This window comes from Anguilla anguilla, chromosome 5, assembly GCF_013347855.1.
Source record: "Anguilla anguilla isolate fAngAng1 chromosome 5, fAngAng1.pri, whole genome shotgun sequence".
Lineage (NCBI taxonomy): Eukaryota > Metazoa > Chordata > Actinopteri > Anguilliformes > Anguillidae > Anguilla > Anguilla anguilla.
Genome location: NC_049205.1, coordinates 49,693,778 through 49,713,390, shown reverse-complemented (window position 1 = coordinate 49,713,390; position 19,613 = coordinate 49,693,778). Strand labels below are relative to the sequence as shown.

Sequence of the window (19,613 nt, the reverse complement as noted above, 5' to 3'; positions counted from 1 at the left end):
ACTGACTCTTAGTGTTCTATTTGGGTTCCTTGTTACTCTGTTTTGTGGACAGCGGACATTGATGGGAATTTGAAGAGAAAATAACACTTTAGCCCTATTGGCAGAGGCCTAGAAAACTATTCAGCCCTTGAGTTTCTGATGCCCAGCGAATATTACAGTGAATAGAACCATCTTTGTGTGCTATGAAGTCGATAATGGTTATGAAGGTTTAGGAAGAGTGGGTTTCTGTCGACGGTGCCTTCCGTCTACGAGAATAGTTGAAGCGACACGCATTCAATTACATGGAAATCTCATCTCCCCAAATTTAAGTAGATGACACGACACACACTGAATGACTTCAGGCAAGGTTTAATGGTGAGAAAATGAAGGTGTTCCATCCATGGGAGCACGCGGCCGACGCTCGGCGTATGAAATTAAAAGGCGCCACTGTTCGGCTCATCAGCTTTCCCCTCTGAGACAATTGGGCAACCCGCGTTATTGATTGCACATCTCCTAATAGTGACTCAAATCAATTTAAAGCTGATTCTAAAAGATCATCATTTATCATGTGGTATCAACCGATATCAGCTCTGTGAAGAGGTAATAAAGAGACCCGGCTACGTAACAATAGGTCTGCCTGCTGCAGGACCGAGATAGATGGCGAGCGTGGGTCGCAGCTGCAGTGACAAAGAGAGATTCATCAGTGATGCACCGAGCGCAGCGAGATCCCAGGATTCAGATGTTTGTACAGAGCTCAGGTCAATAGATCAGCACCCCGATGACACTGTCCTTTAACACAAGAAATGTTTACAACCTGTTCTGTCAGTCACTGTCTCTGCAACAAAAAAGCCAGGACACTTGTAAAAGGAAAATGAAATCACTTCCAAAATGCCTAACAGGTGACACTGAACACAAAATTCAAATCAGAATGTGATTGGAGCAGCTTTGTGATCTCCTGAATCAAAATATTGTATATTAGCTTGCATTCCCCGGCTGAGTAAAAATACTTAAAATATGTACCGATTGACCTTTGTTTGAAAGGAATGGCTTGGAGGAAATGGCGCTCTGTCCAGGGCATATTGTCCATGCTCTTTTCTGCTGCCTCAGAAATCGTAATTTGCTCTGACCTAACATTAAAATCAAATCTAAACTACTGCTTTTTAAAGTCTGAAATGGTTTGAATAAACTCATTGTTTTAATGCATTTAGCACATAATTTGTAGAGAAAATGGAAGCCAGCTGTGCTGGGCTTTTCTAGTTTTATAAGGTTGCATGGCATTATGCTCATCGTGTAATCTGCAAAATTGTCATTAAATGAGTCGATGAACAGACAAGGGTAGGCCTTTTCCTGATGATACATCTGTCTTTTTTTCATTTGGGTCCACGTATCTAATGAGCCACAATAACCTGCGTCTAATCTGGTCAGGGATCTGATTAGATGCAGTGCATGTGTGCATGCTGGTTAAACTGGACTCACTGGAAACACAAAACTGAATAAGTCATTGTAAACATTCTTGGTCAGCACTGGTCCTAGTGATTAGGTACTGAACAAGCACCATGGTTCTTCTTGCCTGGGCATAGTAGCAAAATTTGGGTCAGCAGGTCCCCCATCCCTTGTTTGCCGGGCATGCCAGGCCTTTTTTTTACTGCGACAGCTTGAGCTCCCTGAATCCCAGGGATGGCAGGCAGCCTGGTCGGTCTGTGTTTGGCCGCCAGCCTCGACAGACGGAGAGCTGCGCAGTGGATGGGCAGGGCTGGCATTAATACTGTACAGGCTGCCTTCCGGCCACATTCTCAGCCCTCAACAGCTCATTCTCGTCTATGGTGTTTCAGCATTTGTTCTGTGTTCAGCATGTTTTGCAGTTTTCAAATGATGGTTTCTGTTCTTCAGTGGTTTATAATTTTGATTACTCTTATTCAACTCTTATTTTTTCTCCAGTTGTGGCATGGATTCATGTGTGGTTCAGTCTTGCACTATATACCTTCATCATTCCAGCATGATATTGGTTAATAGCGACAGGAGGTGTTAGAGTGTATGGCCTCCCTGATGTGACCTGACTGTACAGTGTCTTCATGTCTTTGGATAAATAGTCCTTCCTCTCCAAACTCTTTACTTCACTATCCAGGGAACTGTACACACATTTATGTCCCAGGCTTGCTTCAAGGTCTTTTGTGATGACTTGCACACCCTGTATGAAATGTATAGACTGGTTATATTATTAGATTGATTTAAAATAGTGAGCATTCTGTTTTTCTGCTGTCAATTGTCTCGCCTACTGTTCAGTTCAGCGACCCCTCACGACCCCTCCCCTCACGTGGGTTCCCATCATTCAGTGGGAGAGAACAATGCTTAATGCTCAATAACAATTACTTTAATGAACAAAATATTTCTAAAAATTGAAAGACCTTCCAGAGGGCAGTGCTATTTTCTGTGAAGTTTTGGGTTTATTAAATATTTATTGTGAAATGCAAGGCAATATACACGGCACAGCAGACAAAACAAACAGAAGGTTAGAATGTAGTCACAGACCAAGCTATTAAAAGTGGAAAAAAAAGACATTCACTGATATAATCAATATATTATTTGCACATACTAAAAGTGACAAGGGCAGGTTGTGCATGAAGTTAAAGAAACTAATTTTATTTTGTTAGTTCCTATTACCCCCTCACCTACAGTATCCCCCAAGGTAAAATGCTTATCAAGGTTAAAAAATACAGTCTAATATTTTAAAAATAATTGTACTAAGCAGTGGAAATATCTAAGCAAGTGTTCATTTTTGGTATTTGCAGTTAGTCTGTGTGTGCATATGCATTTCATTTGTGCTGATAATTGAACTCATAAAACTGAAAGTAATGACAAAATTACAGTCAGGGCTTGACATTAACACCCACCACCCACCAAATGAGGGTAGAATTCCGCAGTACCGTGCAACTTTGTCACTTTTACCAGCCACTGTGGCGGGTGACCTTTTGGTAGCATTTTCTATGAAAAAAAGTCATTGTAGTTTACAAAAGACATGTGAAATAAGTCAATTTGAGGTGATACTATTCCCATAACCACTGGGTACACACTGTGTGCTCATCCCATTGGCCTGTCTACTAAGCCGTCTCGCGTCTTGCCTCGTCAGTAAAGCTGGGAGTGCTCTGTTCAGTGATATAGATAGATATAAGGTCTGGTTGGTACCAACAAGCACTGTGCATTCATAGCATTAGCATGCTAGCTAATTGCATTGTGTATAGGTGGACTAACGTCAGTTAGTGGTCTGGAGCTGACCAGAGCCCTTCCTAGGGCTGAGGAGTTGGGTCCTGTATTTGTAAACCGGGGTCATGTGGTCTGGCTGTGTAACAGACAAACGTTAACCAGTCACTGTACTGTCTTAGTTGCATCTCACGTGAATATTAGTTTTCTAACAGGAATAAAGCACTAAAAAATCTTTAATGCAAATAGCAGTGTTCTATAAAGACCCATCTCCAGCATATTCCAGCACCTGGTCTAAGGGTGTCCAACGCCTCTAAACACCGTAAACAAGCAAAAAAGGAGATCACAAAAAGAAAAATTTTTTAAATGCATGGCCAGGTCAAAAAGCCCTGAGGAGTCAGAGAAAGAGGAGACCTACTGCATTGTGTGCCACTCTCATCCTCAGCAAGTATGGGAGCAGTGTTGGTCATGTAAGGCATGGGCACTCAAGTCATGCACTGTGGGTGGAATATCACGTATGTGCCATAACTGTGAATCTGACTGAAATATTTCAGGAGCCGCTGTTCATTGAATGGAGAGGATCTTAATAGGCAGTGGATGAAGCCTGACTCTGGCCTCAGTCCCACAATATTCCACACCAAAGGCTTCCTGTACTACCTCAGCAGCATTGGGAGGACTCCGCTGGTAAGGGCAAAACCCAACAACAGCAGCAAAAATGCAAACAGCACATCACGACATCCAGAGTTGAGTCTACAGGGGCTTTCAACACTTGTGTTGAGTAGGGGTTCATATATTGAGTAGGGGTTCATAGATTGAGTAGGGGTTCGTAGATTGAGTAGGGGTTCGTAGATTGAGTAGGGGTTCATAGATTTTCCTCCACCTTTGAAAAAGAAAGGCAATTTCTGTTCATTTTTTTCCCTTGTCCCTACTATTCACAAAAAAGTATGTTACGAGAGAATCGCACAGTCAAATACAAATACTAAATTCTAAATATTGCCATATAAATATGCATGAATCGAGTGTAATGTTAATAAAAGAATCTGTAATAGAAATACATTAAAATACTGTAGTTGTATGTCCCCCAAAAAAGGCTTGGCTGTGTGTTTTGATAGTAATAGCCGAGGAATAGATTTGCCCAGTTTCAATAGCATGACATAATTAGCCTAATAATAAGTCGGTTAAATTAGTATTCTTTAATTGTTCTAATTGTAAACAGCAGTGTACCGCCATTATTTGGCTCTTGAAGTTGTTACATTGCTGTGGCTAGCTGCATAATTGCAATTAGGAACCAGCTTTCCTTTTTCCAATATTTTCATCTCAGAGATGCTGCAAAACTGAGTCATTTTCTGTTCCTTATACCATGAATGATTAAGCCTGGGAGAGCATTGACAGTGCTCTAGCAGTGAGTCAGCAGAGCTCAAAGGGCTGCCTGGCAGGATTAATGGCTTTTTCAGTTTTTGGACACATTCAGTGGGCAAACACTGCCGCAACATTTCGCCGGGAGGTAAAGCCGTTAGATAGAGGGAGCTGGGTGCTTTTACATTGGCCTTGTGGACTTCTCCTTCCACCAGCACATTGAGTCAAATCATGTTGAACAATTTCTCCACTGATCTTACAGACAGGTTGCTCTCTGATATTTTTTTAAGAAAAAGCCCTAAATCTCAGACAAAAGGATGAGCATGTTTGGTGAGGGTTCGTATTATTATATGTTAAGCTAAAGCTGTCCTGCACTCTCTGTTTTACAAACTGGTATACTACTGTATTTCGGGTCACAAACAGGCTCTCTCTCTTGCTCTCCTGTGTTTCCCCCCACAGGTGTTCTGTGATTACCATGGCCACTCCAGGAAGAAGAATGTTTTTTTGTATGGCTGCAGTGTAAAGGAGACACTCTGGCAGTCTGGATCGACAGTCAACACTGCCACACTGAAGGAGGACCCCGGATATAGGGTACTTACAGCTTTCTCTTGCCTTCACGTCCCTATGTACTGAATAGCACCATTATTGCCCCTCCCCTACCTCTTATATCTGAAATTGCTGTCATAAGCAGCACTGATTGCACCACTCTACATACATCTCACAAAAAGTCCTTATTTGTGCCGTGCATTCTGTGTATTGGTTAGGCATAGACAGGCTTGAACACTGCAGTGAAGGCTTCCGTGCTGTACAGCAATTGTGGGCCCAATAATGGGAAAACTCCAAGAGAAGGCTGTTCGTGTTGCACATTTATCTTGTACTTTAACTGTTACTGGTGTGATAAAATTTGAGTGATAAATGGGGCAGTTCATCTACAACGAAATGAAGGTATGTTTCCAGCTACCCAGAGTAGTATCTATCCATCCAGATAGTTTCGCTGAGTTTCTTAGATATCCGTTGAAACTCACCCGATACAACTGACCTCAATGGTTCCAAGCTTTTGTGGCCTCAAAACGCCCAAAATTTGCATCCTATCCCTGCGCCAGAAATTTGCATCCTATCCCTGCACAATCACAGCACAATTTCTTAGGGCTCCTGTCAGTCAGGGTCATTGGAATTATTATAATTTCACCCACCCTCCCGCCCCCACTATACGCCGCCACTGCATTCTGTATGAGAAAAAGTGCTATCAAATTAATTCGCTAAGTTGCTAACTACACAAGAAATAGAAACACAAACTCTACAGTAAATGTGCAAGGGATTAAATACCACATTTTGGTCTTTGAATTTATTGTGGTTTACTGTGTAGATTAATTTCTTAGTATGATGCTTCTGAAAACAGTAATGTTGATATTAAACATTACCTATTTTTTCCAGTTTCCACAAAATTTGTTGGCAATAATAACGAATCCCACCAAATAAATGGCTAGACCCATATCAGTAATGGGCTATCTGTCTTTAGACGATCCCAAAAACCCTGGACAGGATTGCCCCAGCGTTCTCCTTCAACAGCTGCAACTACTTAGTGGAGAAGTCACGAGAGGCAACCGCACGGGTGGTTGTGTGGCGTGAACTGGGGGTCCTGAGGAGCTACACCTTGGAGAGCACATACAATGGCTGCGACCAGGGCATCTACAAGGTGGGTGTGGCACACACCAATTATCACACGTAATATCTTTTTTTTTGTTTGCTTGTTGCATCCTCTGTTTGTACAGATTCCATGGCTACTATCATACTAGTTATTACTGCTGGTTTACACCACTGCATATTTGTCATATTCTGCACCACAACTAAATTTAAAGTATGGTTCTAAAATGCACTTCTCTGTAGCAATATATGTCTGTATCTGTCAGGTTGCCACTCTGCACTATTCAAGTTATGAATACATATTCAGAACACACTTGGCCTTTTTTTCGTTTTTGTACCTCAAAAAGTGTGCAAACCAATTTACCAGAAACATTTTCCAATTTGAGTAGGCTGCACACAGAAATTTAATCTGGGCGTTTGTTAAAAAGGCTGAGAAAAGTCCCTGAAAATTTAACTTTGCTGTGAAGTCTTTTGCTGTGGTGTTCTTCCACATTCCACACAATTAGATACCATACTGGTCTTTTTTTCCTAAACTGTCTGAAGGGCATAGTTTCCACAGAGGGGTCTTTTTATCCTCTGGTCCACAATGCCTCGGGGCCAGACTTGACTAACACCCTGCCAATTGCTGTCTTGCTATTTTTTTCACCATGTTTCACTGGAAACATACAGTAAACATCACACCAGGCTTCAATGGTTTCTGTCATAACATTCAGTCATTCACAGACTTGAATATTAAGTATGCCAGCCATATTAAACATATTGTAAAGGTGTGACTGAAGGTGCTTGAACCAATCAGGGCATGTGACACGTGCATTTTACAATTTACTGTTTTACATCATCATTTTCCATGAGATATATTACATGGAAAATGGCAGTGAAAATAGGCAGTGAAAATAAATAAAACACGTGGCTCTTCTGTCAATGGTAGCTGGCTAATTATAGATGAAGGGCTATAACAAAAAAAATTTTAATTTTACATTTTTGAAAGAAAGAGAACGAGTAATTTGGCAATTGTGTTTGTCTTTGAAATATGCCCTCTCTGTTCTGGCAGTTAAGAAAAGGTCAGTAATTGTGCTATTGTGGTATAATATTGCCTGCTAATTGTCAGGAGGAACTTGAGCGGCTGCATCTTTGGGGTTCAGAATCACACCCTCTCCTCTTACCCACACTGCTCCATTCATTCAGCTTTTCCCCTCTTATCTTTAATGAGCCCATCTGAGCATTGTAAAATTTCCTTTAGTTGTTCATTATATTCTTCATGAACATGTTTCCAGTTGCTATGCTGCTATTATGCTTCAACATTAAATAGTCCTGTTTTTCTGTTAACAGGCTTCATAGGTTTTTCCACATACACTGTAACTTTCTGTTGTGTCCATCACTACATACTATATATTGAAATTGAGCAGTTTTCTATGTATCCGCGCAATAATCCAATATTTTAGCGTGTTTATTTGGTCAGTTTTAGGCTTTTGAGTTTCGTTGAGTGCACCATCTGTGCATCTTCTCTCCATTTGTTTTCCACATATAGAACCTGGTGTGATAATTCAGTGAGTGCTTACTTGAAAAGTGCAGTCTAACAATTATTGGTTTCCAGAACGATTCTGGAAATTTTGGGCAAATGTTTTCAAGACATATTATATATTATATAATAACAATATATTATATAAGCTATTTTTCTGTGCTATTTTTGTTGAACTCTTGTAATATTGATAACCTTTTCTCATGACCGAATCGGTGTCTACCCAGAATTATTCCCACAATTTTTGAAAGGAATGGTATCAGCAGGGATGCTACCTCTTCCTGAAATCATTGGACATTTGCACATAACACTTTTGTGCACAATAGAATCTGTCAAGTTGCCTACAAGAGACCATGTTTCTGTATGTATGAGGAAATAGCCACTGCTAAAATATAATAGGATATGTACGGATGGACCAGAAAATCAGAGGTTTCATTATAGGGCTTCCACACAGGTTGTTGGCAAGATGTTTGGTCCAAGTGCTTTTAGGTGGGCAGAACCTGAATGCTTCTTCATTAAAAAGTCTGTGCTCATTTTCTCAGAAGGTGTCATAAATCTGGCAGGCCATTAGACTGCAAAGCGGATTCAAGTGGCCCCTCCACTGGTCTTTAATGTGCCTGAGCAGCCAGCAGAATCCTTCCTGTATTCTACGCTAATTCATGCCAATTAGTGGCCTGTATGATTCGTGGGATTGGCTGTGGAATTCAGCAGAGATGAGAGGTTTAATTACCCTCTCAGTCAGTCACTAAATCAGAGCTAAGGTCATCGTGTAGAGCACCACCGCTAAATTAGAATCGGTGTCGCCTCCCTTTTTCACAGTATGAAGTATGGCTGTAGTGTCGCTGGAAAAAAGAAGTCATTGTGCTAAGACTATTTGATGGTGTTCTTTTACATGTACTCAATTTCTACTGTTTATTTACTGTCAAGTTCAGCTTTGTAGTAAAGTAGTTTGATCAATGCCAGTGATGTGAAGAAATCAACCAACTGTGTACATCACAAATAGCATATTCAAGTCTTAAGAAGGAGAGGAAAAAATGAAAGGAGTTTGCTCTATCAAAACAATACGATGCATTGTATGGAATGGAAGGAATAAGCGTTTGTACTCTACTTCACCTCTATCACAGCATATATTACGGGTCTGCAGTCCTGATTTCTGGAATGCCACAAAGTTTGCTGGTTTTCCCCCTAGAATAAGCAACCAATTAAAACCCAAGAAACCAGGTGAGGTAACTCTGCAATCGCTTTCATAGGTCAGTTATGTGCTGAGTAACAAAAAAACAAACAAGCAAAAAAAAAAATTGCATTGACTAGGTTTAATGAGAACGGTTTATGCCAGTGTTCTGTAACTAACAAACATGAAAGACATTCACTTTTTTTTACAATTGCTCTGACTCAAATAAACCCAATGATAAAGGTGAAAAAAAATTAAACTGGTCAGACTAACTCACAGATTGTTCAGTCTTCAAAACAAAGGAATTGATGGATTTCAGGTGTTATGTCAGGGCAACTGAACTGAAAAATATGATATTTTACATAACTAAAATAGCAAGGCTTGGCAGACATCCAGTGTGAATTATACACCATTCATGTTGAAAGCACTTGACAAAGTTGAAAGTGATTACAGTTCATGCTCACTTGTTATTCTGTTTTGGTGTAAAGTATATATAATTAAGAAAATACATGACAGGCAATGCATGTTTTTCACAGCAGAAGCAGAATAATACCAATGTTGAAAATGGTATGCCATAATATTTACAGCTTAAGCATGGATAGTACCATCATGTGTTCAATGGCCTGCATCAAATTCAGGCCATGGTTCCAGTTGCCTGAAACTTCCACCAGGGTGATATATAATTGGTAATAGTGTTGCCCAGGGAAGGAGGTCCTTCAGTCAGCAACCCCATCTAATTGCACACCACTATCTTCCCTGCTTGACCAGGTGCCTGCAAATTGCTTGTGATGTCAGATGATCTGTACAGTCCTCTGCACCTACACCTTAGGAGGCTTAGCTCATAGTGTCTAGAGCTGAGAGCAACAGGCTTCAGAAGCTTTAGAAAACATGTAATCTTTACTTTGTCTTTGTCTAAAATTACTAAAATGGGCCTTGGATTGTAACTGGGCATTCCGAAGGGTTTCAAAAATCAGGCTAAATACACATTCTACATTTCACAAAATGGAGGGGAAATGGGGAATTGATATGATTCATTGATTTTTGCTCTATGAAAATAATAGGTAGTATATTGGTGGTTTTCTCCCTTGGAGATATAGCTTCGAAAAAAACTTAGAGGTGTGTTTTGGTAGGTTATTTAAAAATTGTTTGTATGTGGTGTAGAAATATAAAATTCCCTTATAATGCACGTAAGTGTGTTTATAACATGTAGGGTGGTTTATAAATTTGGTGTAACCAGCAGCTTATTTACACACTACGAAGTTTGCAATAATGAATTGCAAATTTTGAAAATGCCTGCTTAATTACAGGATGGGCAATAAGTACTCTTAAATGAATAAGAAGATAATTGCTGTACAATTTCCTTAATTTGGATGGAAGGTAGATGTGCATGATTTACTGTATCTCTTCTCTTGCAGGTGTGCCAGAACACACAATAAACAGATTAAAGAGGAAACCAGTGTTCCCAGTGCAGGAAGGAGGAACATAAAGTCAAAGTGAAGATTGTTGCTAAGAAGCAGGAGATAATGAATACTTTACAATACTAAATTCAGTTGTGACTTGGCAGATTTGTAGTGGATTTGGTCTAAACCAGCAACATTCTGAAATATATAAAGGGAGGATATGGCACTTGTGGGAAAGCGGGTGCTCAGCTGTACACATAGTTTAGGGTTTGGCTCTTGTATAATCTGCTGTTTGGGGGTTTTAGTGTTTATCCTGTTTAGTAGGAGATATGTATTGTGATCCCTGTTTGATAGGGATGAAACAGGGATATGCCAATACTCAATAGGCCAATACTAGCCTTACTGTCAAAAGTACCACAAATAACGATATTAATATTGTTTGAAATGCATTCCGTATGTAAGTTTGACATGCTCAGAGGCTATTATAAAGTGTAAGAAGTGACTAACCATGAAGCTGACATGCTTGTTGAACTAAGGTTTTATAGAGCTCATGCCATTATATGAATTGCATACTGAGTTATTAACATTTCATACGCTTTATGGGTTGGCTGTGATGAGTGACTGTGCAGGAACATAATAATTTACTGCTAGTGCCCACTGTTTGCAATGTTCATTCTCTGATTGGTTGGGCAAGACTGAGGCTAGGGTGGACAAGACCCAACCCTACCCAAGCCTGGCTTTAAGATTCATTGTGTTGAAGGAATAGCCTCACCTGTAGTGTTCCTTGAGGTGAGGTGCACAAGGCTGGATATAACTTCCAGTGCTACAGAAATGACCTCGCTGAATCTTTCTAAAGGGCAGTCCCTTGCTGAGAAAGTGAGCTTTCATACAATATTCATCAAAGTTTAATATCAAATGAAAAAATCATGATGTGAAATCCTCAAAACATGCAAGAAAATGTCAAATCTGAGGGAACCTGGGATTGAGGTTCTCCAAGAGGAAATGGAACATGCAGGGAGGTGGAGTGTAATGTCCAGTCTGGTGCGCAGAACATTTCTGATAACCTGCCTGTGCATCAGCCTATTAAAATGATGCTGTTTCCAGGTGTCCAGGTAACAAGACTCACTGGGAGTCATTTACACAGAATTCAGTTCAGTGTGAAGGTGTAGCCCACTGACAGTGTGATGCCTGTCTTTCAGCAGAGCTGAGAGGTTAATTCCAACAGTCAATGGAAGGTTCATCTCTTAGACCATAAACATGTGTAGAATCCTAATTCCAGGTTCAAGTGCTGTGTGTACACATGAATGTGCATTTTCAATCATGAAAATGAAAATAGATGTTTCTGGTAGAGGAACAAATATTAATGAAATCCTTTGGAAATGTCAGTGTATTTTTTTACCCTATATAACTTATCCTATGATGCTATCCTAAGATCCTAAGATCTATAAAAAATACGAAGGGACTGGGTGCCCATTTATTTCTTATTTCTAGGTGCCGATGGCACCTATCAGTCATGATAATATGTGGATGTAATGATCAGCCACACCACTAGAGGGACTGATTTTGTTTACCAGACTTAATTATTGGATTGAACTCACATACGGCTTGGTTTTTGTTTTGATGAAGCAACCAACTTCCGAGCCGAATGTAACAAGTGCGATCTAACTTTGATTTAGGGAAACAGGTCAGCTGTGTGTGGGTTGCGCAAGACTCAGATTAAAATGAAAGAAAATGTCGAAACGAAAGCAAATTGATATAACAAAATTTAGCTTTACCAGAAGGTCAAAGCAAGATAACAGCGACAAGAAAACCAAAGTGGATGCAATCACGTTAACAAGCGAGGCTAGTATCCATAGCCAAGTTAACGTTAGTGTTAACGAGATGGCCTACAGGAGCAGAGTTTTAAACGCTCTTCTGCTTTCTGACGTTAATGGACTTCCGTTGGTATATTTCAACCCAAAACCGTGAGGTCATGGTTTACGGCAGGCCATCGTCTTTCTGCTTCCTGGAAAACTGGGGAAGATGCCAATAGAAAGGAAAATAGGCCACTTTGGGACTACATCCAGTAAGTGAGCCCGTGACGTTGGCATAGTTTGTTGTTTATCCAATGGGGTAACTAACTGATTTGTAAAAAATGAGCATTGTAGTATCTGTATGTTGCTTATTGTGTTATATTATGTCCTACGGTCACCCAACATCACCCCATTTAGCATAGGTTGGTGCGTATATAATGGTTGGATTTATTTATTTCCGTTTTAGCCTGCGCAGGTGATTTGTTGTCTGTAAGTAGGCATATATGCGTGATTTACTTGATCCTCATACTGATCTGGATTTGGCGATAAATACCTGTGTAATGTTGTGCCAGAGTCACCATGTCATTATTTTTTTTTTTTGCGGTGGATGGGAGGGTGGGTGGCACCGCCAAAAGCTTCTGGGTAATTCCACACTGTCTAAAGACGTAGACTGCATTTAAAACAGAGATGGAAATGTACAGCTTGTTCTCTTGTGGCCTGACTTGTATCGAGTTGTATTTCCATGGTTGTTTGACAGTTAATTAAGATCTTCATCAAAGCCAAAAGATATGGCATCCTCATTGCCCCTGATACAAGTTTAAGTGATCATAAGCAAACCACAGCTTGAGACATATGGTAGTTTACAACAGTTATGGGGAAATGCTAAACAAATTTAAGCCCCTTTGATGATTTCATAGGGGAATTCTGTCTGTACAGTGTATTTCAAATATTGGATGGCAAGTCTCAATTATTAGTAGGCCTATGTCCGAATTATAAACAATTTTGAATTATGAACATTTGAGTAAGCTTTATTTTGTTTGTGCTTGGCAAAAACACAGTTTGAGGTAATCTTTAAGTAATTTGTTGCTTTTAATTCACAATTTTCCGAGGGACATGTGATAGTTGTTTTTAGTGAAAAATAAGTAAAGTACCAGTTTTCAGGTCTGTTGTGGAGTTCTGACATCAGCAATGTCCATATGAAGTGCAAAGGATAAATGGATCAGTGAAATAAATGAATAAATAAACTATTCAAGCAGTGATAAGTTTCTGACCAAATTATTTTAGACAAATACTTATTTCCCTTACACAAGGACTAGGGAGACACCATGAGATACATTTGATAGCTTTATTTCTGCATGTGTACAGCACACTCCCATCAGAATATTCAGTGCTGTACTGAAAATAAAGGAGGCACCTAATTTATTGTCTAAATGCCTTTTTTTCAAGAAATCTATTTCAGCATACTTTCTGATAAATATATAGGCTAATAATAATACGGTGATTTTATATATATATATATATATATATATATATATAATTTTTTGTCATTTGAATGAAAGTAACATTGTTATTTGCTGGTTTAGAACCTTTTATGGCATATTTGTTACATTAGAACAGAGGATTCTTTTTTGAATCCACTCAGCTGAAGTCCTGTTATATTTTTTTTTTACCAAGCACAGGATAGCATCAACTCTCCCTGACTACAGTAGGCTACAACTAGCTATCTAGCAGACGTACAACTTCAACTTGTGTTTTTCCACCCAGAAAGCACACTACAACATACAATATTAAAGTAGCTTGTCTGAATCGGGAATACAAACAGGTGTTGCCTCTCAGTGTGTTATACCAAAAATTCTGCCCTCCAATCCCGTGTTATTTGGTTGATGGACTTAGCCTTTGCCTAAGCTTAACTAAACATACCCCTTTTTTGTTCTCTATTGTTTTTACTGGGACAGTTGGCGTGAAAAATGAGTCCATTGTTCTTTGCCTCCTGATCAACCTTTCCACAAAGTTTTGTGGTGTTGCGTAAATCTGTTTGGAAGTTAAGATGAGAGCAACTGCCATTGTATAGACAACATTTTCAGTCTGGAGTGCAGTGGCTTCACATCATATATTTGTGTGGCAATTCACAAGAGAAAGAAAAGTCTTTATCTGTGTTTTTTAGGATGTACTGGAGATGCCTGATTCCTTGTTTGTTTTATGCATGAGAGATGTTGAAAATGAAAATGTTAGGAAAAACAGAGAAAGATCACATCTGAAAGAATGCGTACTTTGTAAGGAGAGATGTATTCAATGTTTGCTTTTGGAGGTTGAAAGATATTAATATGATCAGCATGTTGACTTGTGAGATTTTCTAGTACAACAAATGCAAACAGTGTTTGTGTTCCTGCAAAAATGCTGCATGTTTAGAATTACCATATGCAGTATAATTCACCCGACCCCCTTTATTATAGATTCCAATGTCATGCAAGGACACATTCTCATTCTCATGAATCTATGTAGAACAAATATTCTCACACATTTCACCAGGACATTGGCCAGTTTAGAAACTTTCTAATATGACTAGGGTTGCCATTTTTTCTGCAGCATTTGATCTTCAGGGATTTAAACTTCCATTAGAATCAGTATTGTTGTGGCATTCTGATAGGCACTGGATTTTTACAGGCCTAAATAGTCATACAATTATTGGTTGTGATCCTCATTAAAGCTGGTCACTACCCTGACACTTGAAGAGGACAGAGAGAAAACATGAATGGGAAGTGATTGAGTGACCAAGTGCACCGGTATCCACCTGGTACACTGCACGTAGGGGGATTATTTAAATTCTGCACACATTTTTACACTCAAACAAAACAACAATGGATTAACATTTTCAATAAAAAATATGTAGCCTACTTATAAGACTCTAAGGCCTTCTTGTACAGAGACATACAACAAGGGGGATAATCCCCAGTGGGGTAATCCCCTGTAGAAAACAGGGTAGGCAGAAGTATGTGCCATGAGGTGCTGATGCACATAAAGAGAATATTAAAGAACTGATCGAGTCAGCTGACAGCACGTCAGGTCCCAGGCGAGTCAACAGGTTTAACACAATTATGTTTTCACGTGGACTTGTATTGCAGTTTCCTCAATATTGACAAATGGATGGGAGTTTGTGTTCTAGCGAATCTCCTGAAAAACAAGTAGTGTAGGTACAATACTGCCATACTGGGCCTTTATTTACCCTACTCCTGCCAAATGGCTGACAGAAAGCAGGTGTGAATTTGAATAGTCCTCTTTGAATAGTCCACTGGGAAAAGTAAACTGGTGCTGAAAGTGGTATTGGCGGGGCATTCGTGGGGTAATTATTAGCCTATTATTATTACCTTTAGAACGTTTAAAGAAAAAATAATATATATATTTATGATCTGTAATATTTATGTTGTCCACAGTAGACTGAATGACTACACTGGCATAGCTAGCAGCAGTAGTTCTTTTTTATATTAGCCTATTTCTAATCAATTTTTTAGCATGACATAAAACAGTAGCTTGTTACCTAGCAGCAGTCCGCCTAACCAACTGAAGGAGCTACGCTACATATTTTATGAAGATAAAAATTGTGGTTGAAAAATGCAGTGGCATGAACTGAAGCTCCCCTTCTTTGGGGTTTGGGTTAAAGTAGATCTGGGGTTGTGGTTAACTTTTAGGGTAATGCTGGTGCTGTGGCTATTTTGTTACATGTGATGGCATAGTAACTGATCTAGGAAAATGATCTAGCCTACATTTAGGCCTACTTTTTTTTACATTAGTTCCATGATAGTGTATTAGCTATGCCTATCTGTCATAAAGCATTAATTGCTAAAAAAAAATGTTACACTTTTTATTCCAAAGTGCTTTTTCCTGAACTCCAATATATTAGCATAGTAGTCTGTGTTTCCGTGATGCTTGTTTACACTATCAAATCATGTCATTCTGAAACTGCTGGCTAGTGGGTATGACATATACTAATTTAACATGGCTGCCTATTGGTATTGTATGTTATCTCTCTACCTCTCACCCTGGAGGAAAGAATGAAGGATCAAACAAAGCACAGAGGCTTGTGCCCAGCCTATCATAGCACAAGGACTTTTGAAGTATTTTTTTTTCCTTTACCCTTCCATGTTCTGTCTTCATGTTATCATGCTCCTCTCCTGGATGACATTAACCGGGTAGCCTTCTGGGTTACTTCCAGCTGACTTCATGTTTCCTATATCTCTGCCAAAATCTAGTCACTGCAGGGGAGGAGTGAACGGGGGGAGCAGACTGACCAATAGGTGGCACCCCTCCCTTACCACCAAGAACTCCAAGTTCACTTTTGCAAGAGTGGGAAGCTGTAGACATTTATTATATTATATACACTGGGTTAAGGGGGAGGGCTCAATTTTTGTTTTTATTTCACGCTAAACACATTTTGTATTCACATTGTGGTGCCTTGCAAGATGGATGGGGTGTTGAGAGCAGTAACTTTTCTATTTCTGGTTTAGGTAATAGATGGTTGTGTGGTTCGGTTTATGTCTTTACACTCACTGATCCATAATTTCAAAGGACAGCTGTGTAGATTCAAGGTGCAATATTCACTTAAAATGCATGCTTTGCTTCCACAGTGAGCTATGCATTATGTCTCATCACAACCTTGACAAATTAAATACTGAACAAAAGATACTGAGGAAATATACATCTATATATTGAAGTGGTGCCCCTTGGAAAAATATGCATTTAAAAATAGGCTACTGTTAGCTTGGCTATTGGTTTTTACTCACAGTTCAGCCTTCTTAAAGGAGCATGATTACTCTCTTATATGCTGGTCATGATTTGGCTTCTGTCCTGCATCAAAACCGCAAACTGTTAGTCACTAAAAGACTGTTTAGGACTGTTTATATTTTGATTCCTTGACATACACACACAATACAGTAGTTGAAAAACACTTCTGGTAACAAAAAATTTTTAAAAAAAATTAGGCTAACTTGCATATAGCCAAAACATACTTTTGACAGTATGTCCAAAAATATTTATTGAATTTTCCTGCTATTTGTTGGAGTCAAAGAGATGTTAATTCTGCGTGTTTAACCTGAAATATGTCAATCAAGCTCAGTGCAAGCTTTAGTACCTAAAAAGTCTGTGTTACATTTTGCCCCACTCTCTCCTACCACAGTTGAATTAACCCTGGACATTTTACTGTGTATACAGTATTTTAAAAGTAGGAAAACAGTTAGCCTGTTTGTTGGTTCACCGATATTGATGAATGACAGTTTGTTTCTACATGAAACTGATTGATTTAGGGTTTAAAATCCAACATAGACTTTATCACAGGGGGGCAAGTGAGGGCAGGTCATTTTTGACCCTGTGGACACAGGGTACATACATAATATGAAGACGGCACAAGGCTTAAGCTCATTAATCTTTCTTTTCCCGAAGACATTTTAAGAAAGTATTTTTAATTTTTTAAAATCTAATTATGGAAAATGGCAAAAATTGCTAAATGGAAACAAAATTGAGTTTGTATGTATGCACTGGATTTATGCATAAAACCGAAAAATGTAAAGTGCATTTTGCCTTGCTGTGTGAATAAAAGAAAATATGTGACGTCAATTAACTATTGGCAGAAATCTCATGGAGGTAAAAAATGAATTATAAGTGCAGCAGCCATTGTGTACACAACATTTTCAGTCTGGAATGTTGCAGTGTCATATCACAGTTGTTTGTGTGGCAGTTCGCTAGAGCCTTTCTCAGATTTAATTGCACTGGGTCTGTCAAACAATTTGACATTTGACAAGCCTTAGAGGCAAATCAGGCCAGAAATTTTGATGGTCAACGCAGCTTGCGCAGTGCATACACAGAGAGAATTGATTTTCTCACCAAGTACACAGCGTCAGTGATATGCATTCTGCCCGTGTAAACCCCTTCTACTTTTTAAATTATTGAAGAGTTATCTCTCGTACGCGGTGTTCATCTCAGTCGGAGTGGCCCTGGTTTCCCCCCTGCACTGACGTGTCTTGTTGGCCTGATGTAGTATGTGTTGGAGGCAAGGATGACACACACACATGCCCCCCCCCCCCCCCCCCCAGTCCCGCCTTCGCACAGTTACCCTGGTAAGAAGCAAAGCGGAGGAGGCTGCCGAAGGCTTGGGCTCATTGTGGATGCAGTGTGCGTTCCCCGCTTATCTACAGACACTGTTTCTGCAGAGGCAAAGCAGGGGGAATGGCGGATGCAAGAGAACACAGTCTGAACACAGGATTTAAAAGAGAGAGACTCATGTGGAAAATTGGAACTCTGAGAAACACTATTCATTCTCCCGTTATGGCGACTGTAGATGAAAACGGAACACTCGCGCAAGTCTTAACGATACGTGTAGGCAAAACCGTCCACTGTGCGATCTGTTGCATAAACAGTACCAAAGGTACCCAGAGGCACTGGTAATGTGAAAAAAGAGTAATGTGAAATCTTGGTCTAATAACTGTGACAGGACACAATTTTGACTCCCTCTGTTCTGTGTGGTATTGAGCCATTTGTGATGCAATTCACCTTTGTGATGCAATTCACATTTAATAAAATGTGCTTTGAAAAAGAGCAGTGGTGCCTGTGCATTAGCATTGCCTCAATTTAGGAATAACTGGGATGATGTCTTAATCCTCCCTGTACAAAGTAAAACTATACCTGTAAGAATAATTCAATCCTGTGAACACGGTCGGTGTTGATTGTAATTTTAATCTCTGGGCAGCATATTTTATAGTGGATTAAACACTGGTTTGGGAAAGATTGGGCTTGAGTCCAATGTCAAACTGTGTGGATTTACCTCATTACTCTGTGAAAGTCAGCTGCTCAAATCCATTGCATTGGGTGTAGGATGCAGACTTGTTACCACAGTTATCCAAGACAATTAATCATTTTATAGTTTTAATTAGCCTACTTCTTTAGTCTTTTGCAGATTAAGTCAAGTAATAATCACAAATGATGCAAAAAAAGGGTTGACGAAAACAAGAAATGGTTCTATTTTGCCTCAACTGATAGCAACAAGTATTTTTATTTCCTGAAAATGTGTGCCCTTTTCTCCTCCATTTCCCATGCATATGTGCCCTTTCATGTGCATTTCAGTAGCCAGTCATCTGTGTGAAAGTAGCTATGAGCTTTTGTGACTTAAATAGGCATTCTGTGATTAGTTTTTTATGTGTGGTTGCTCTTTGCATTAGTTTTTCCGTAAAGAGTCAGGGACTTGGCAGGGCCTGAGACAGTTGTTAATGGTACTCGCTATATTTCTGTGTGTGCGCGTGCGTGTGCGGGCGTGTGTGCGGGCGGGTGTTAATGCACGTGTGCACACCTTCACCAGGGCCTGCAGACGGGTACGAGAGAGCTGGAGGAGATGGGCCTGAAGTTCTGTCAGAGCCTTCTGTCCCTCCGGAGGAACACTCTGATCTACAGCAGGAAGTTCTTCAACCATGCTTCTGCCCTCCTGGACCTGGACGACAGCCTCTTGGACCACAAGTCCCACAAGTGAGTCTTCTAGATGCCTGTAAGCATGCTGCCTTGAGTTCATCCAG

At 39.8% G+C, this 19,613-nt stretch overlaps 1 protein-coding gene across 2 annotated transcripts in view; it reads left to right on the top strand.

The window, feature by feature from the left end:
• Nucleotides 1-19,613, top strand: part of LOC118228008 (cytosolic carboxypeptidase 4) — a 163,804-nt gene that overhangs the window by 125,776 nt on the left and 18,415 nt on the right. For both annotated transcript variants that reach the window (XM_035419172.1, XM_035419171.1), the window contains 4 exons: nucleotides 3,732-3,861; nucleotides 4,993-5,124; nucleotides 6,053-6,229; nucleotides 19,403-19,566. In XM_035419172.1, the coding sequence (XP_035275063.1) occupies nucleotides 3,732-3,861; nucleotides 4,993-5,124; nucleotides 6,053-6,229; nucleotides 19,403-19,566 (603 nt within the window). The remainder of the gene's footprint in view (nucleotides 1-3,731; nucleotides 3,862-4,992; nucleotides 5,125-6,052; nucleotides 6,230-19,402; nucleotides 19,567-19,613) is intronic.